General features: G+C 46.5%; 1 protein-coding gene across 1 annotated transcript; it reads right to left on the bottom strand.

Moving 5' to 3' along the window:
- Positions 1-589: 589 nt before the first annotated feature.
- LOC107145507 (non-secretory ribonuclease-like) lies at positions 590-2,412 on the bottom strand. The gene is made up of 2 exons (XM_015489504.2): positions 2,277-2,412; positions 590-1,221 (listed from the first exon to the last, which is right to left on the bottom strand). The coding sequence occupies exon 2, from the start codon at positions 1,214-1,216 to the stop codon at positions 755-757; it is 462 nt and encodes a 153-aa protein (XP_015344990.1). The 5' UTR covers positions 1,217-1,221; positions 2,277-2,412; the 3' UTR covers positions 590-754.
- Between the last annotated feature and the right edge of the window lie 302 nt (positions 2,413-2,714).

Below are 2,714 nucleotides of genomic sequence, written 5' to 3' on the forward strand. Positions count from 1 at the left end.
GGGTCACAAGATCAATCTTCAGAGTTCTAAGGCATTGAGTATGTCTGGTGTGCCTCTGATAGAGTGTGGGGGTGACTGAAGTGACTGGAGCAGCCTGCCAAGAGGGCAACTTCATGCTGAGGATCTAGTGGAATTTGGCTAAGATTGATTTGTAGCTGATCTCTGCTTCACTCACAAGAATGCTCAGCCTCAGGCTTCTCATGTCAGACTAGATCATTTGGACTTTCTTTCCTAGGCAATGAAAAACAGTTTTAAAAAGTACAATTATTATGTATCAGTTAAAAAAGAAAAAGACAAATTGGAGTGAAAAACAACAAAAAATTGGAGTGTATAATGAGTAACTCCTCAGGCCAAGGTTAGGGCTTAGTATGCTGACGGTTCAGAGCAGCTTGAGAGAAATTTGCTATGGAAGAGGGCCTTTGTCAGTAGGCAGATTCAGTGAAGATCCCAGTTTCCCAGCCTGAGGTAGTGAGGGGGCCAAGTCTCTGCAGCTTCCTGATACAGTGTCTTTGCCCCACATCTCTCTTCCCCAAAATCTCAGGAAGAGGAAGGAGCACATATGTAAGAGATAGATACACAGAGATCTAGATTTGTTTTCAAAGAGGTTTATTGCACAGCTCACAGGGTGCTTCGGTTGAGCTAAGCTTGAACGGGGCTGGGGACTGGTTCCTTGAGGACAGGTGATGACATCCAGGGTGGACAGAGGGCTTGGGAGCTGGCAGATGAGCCACATCACAAAGTGCTGATCCAGGAGCTAATATGTCCCATCCAAGTGAACCGGAACAAGTGGATATGTGGTATTGTCTTGCACAGATCTATTGGCACAAGCAACTACGTAGAACTTGGTTGCTGGTACATTTTGATATCTGCAGTTCATATAATCCTTTGTTTTTCTGGTGATGTTACAGTCAACCAAAGGCACCTGAACTGAACTGTTATGACAATTTGTACTGGGGCTTGTAAGGCAGGTTATATTTGGGGTTTCACAAACTTGAGCAACAGCGGCAAAACTTGTATGTAGAAATGTATTTTTGGATTTGCATTGCCTTCTGTATCTGTTAACTACCCGCATTGCATCATCACATCGGGGGTGGGCCATAATTAAGTGCTGGATTTCAAACCACTGAGCCCAGGTTAAATGACCTGGTGGGGCCTGAAATGAGATAATTATTCCCATGAACCCCAGCAGCAGCAGGAGCCAAAGTTTTGGAGCCATGTTTCCTGTGAACAAAGAAAAGAAATAACTAGTCCTGCATCCTAACTCAGTGACCATATTCTTTTCCTGTCTTAGCTTACAGGATCTCTCTGAGGTCCTATAGGTCTTATAGGACCTCACTGTGGGGTCATATTTCCATTTGCTCCCATCATTAATGTGTTCAAGTTCCTGGGTATTCATTTTATTTCAGCTTCCCTTAGGTTCCACTGCTGGCCCTCTGGTCCCAGCTCTAGGGCTCAATGTCTTACCCACTCTCTGTACTGTGGCTCCTGTGTAACAAATCCAGCTGATTGTCTGTTCTTGGGTTCGGAAACTGTGGGTGCTCCTGTATGGGCCTGTAGATACATAGCAGCTCCTGTGTGGGGCCGCCAGAGCCAGGAAGTTTCTAATGTCTTGGCCGTGCAGACACCCACATATTGGTACTAGGCCCACGTGTGCATCCAGCCTCTTGACTGACCAATGGGTCTGAAGGACAGCACTACTGCTGCTTCTGCTATAAGAAATCTAATTCCACATTATCCATGAAGGACTTTTGCAGGCTGGATCTGGTCTCAGTGAATAAAAACTATACACTGCCTGCTAAATGTCCATGGGTTTGGTCACTGTGTTTTAGTAGGGTACCGAAAGACCAAGTTCCATCAAGGCAGGGCTAGTACTCAACAAGTAGAGCTGGTAGGGCCCATTTCACAGGAGGAATTTGCATTCCTGTCTCATCTTAAAAACTCCCATAATGTTGGCTGGTCTAGGGAGTCTCCTCTACTGCAATGGGTCAGCTGGAGATGGGCAGCAGCTGCCAGTGTTGAAAAGGGCACTAGGCTCAGGGGTCTTCCTGAGTCCACCTCTCCCTCCTGGACTCACCTTCTCTGTTCAGCCAATGATGTCACTCTCCTGCCTACTGGAGACATTTGTGTTCATTACCATCAGACTTATTACAGTTTCCTGAAAAATGACTCAGATCACACCTTCCCAGTTACTGGGCACTTAACTTCCGTTCAGCCCTCCCTCAGGTGCTATCCCACCACAGTCCCTTCTATTCCAGGTCTGGGGCTTAATGCCTTACCTAATCTCTGTGCTGTGGCTCCTGTGAGAACAGACCCAGCTGGTTTTCCTGGAATTCGGGATTGTGGGTGCTCCTATTTGGGTTTGTAGATATATAGTAGCCCCTATGGGTGGGGCTGCCAGAGTCAGGTGGGTTCTGACGTCTTGACTATGCAGAAACCCACAGAGGGGTTCATGGCCCCCTTGTGCAAGCAGCCTTCCTCTTTCATTACTTGGTGGACCAATTGGTAGTCAAGGATACAGCTTTAGTTGCTACTGTTGTAATAGATCTAAGGCATCGTGTGCCACCAGAGCTTTCCCTGTTGATCTGGGATGTGCTGTTCAGGAATATTTCCTGGGTGAAGAATGACCAGAGATTTGATAACTCTGCATAAAGCTAGGCCAAGAACCAAATCACAGAAACATGCCAGGAAAAGCTGTTTGCACAAAAGAAGCCCAA

Source organism: Marmota marmota, unplaced genomic scaffold (genome assembly GCF_001458135.2).
Source record: "Marmota marmota marmota unplaced genomic scaffold, marMar, whole genome shotgun sequence".
NCBI lineage: Eukaryota > Metazoa > Chordata > Mammalia > Rodentia > Sciuridae > Marmota > Marmota marmota.

Coding starts and splice junctions, on each gene's coding strand:
- LOC107145507 (XM_015489504.2), bottom strand. CDS start 1,216: ATGGCTCCAAAACTTTGGCTCCTGCTGCTGCTGGGGTTCATGGGAATA.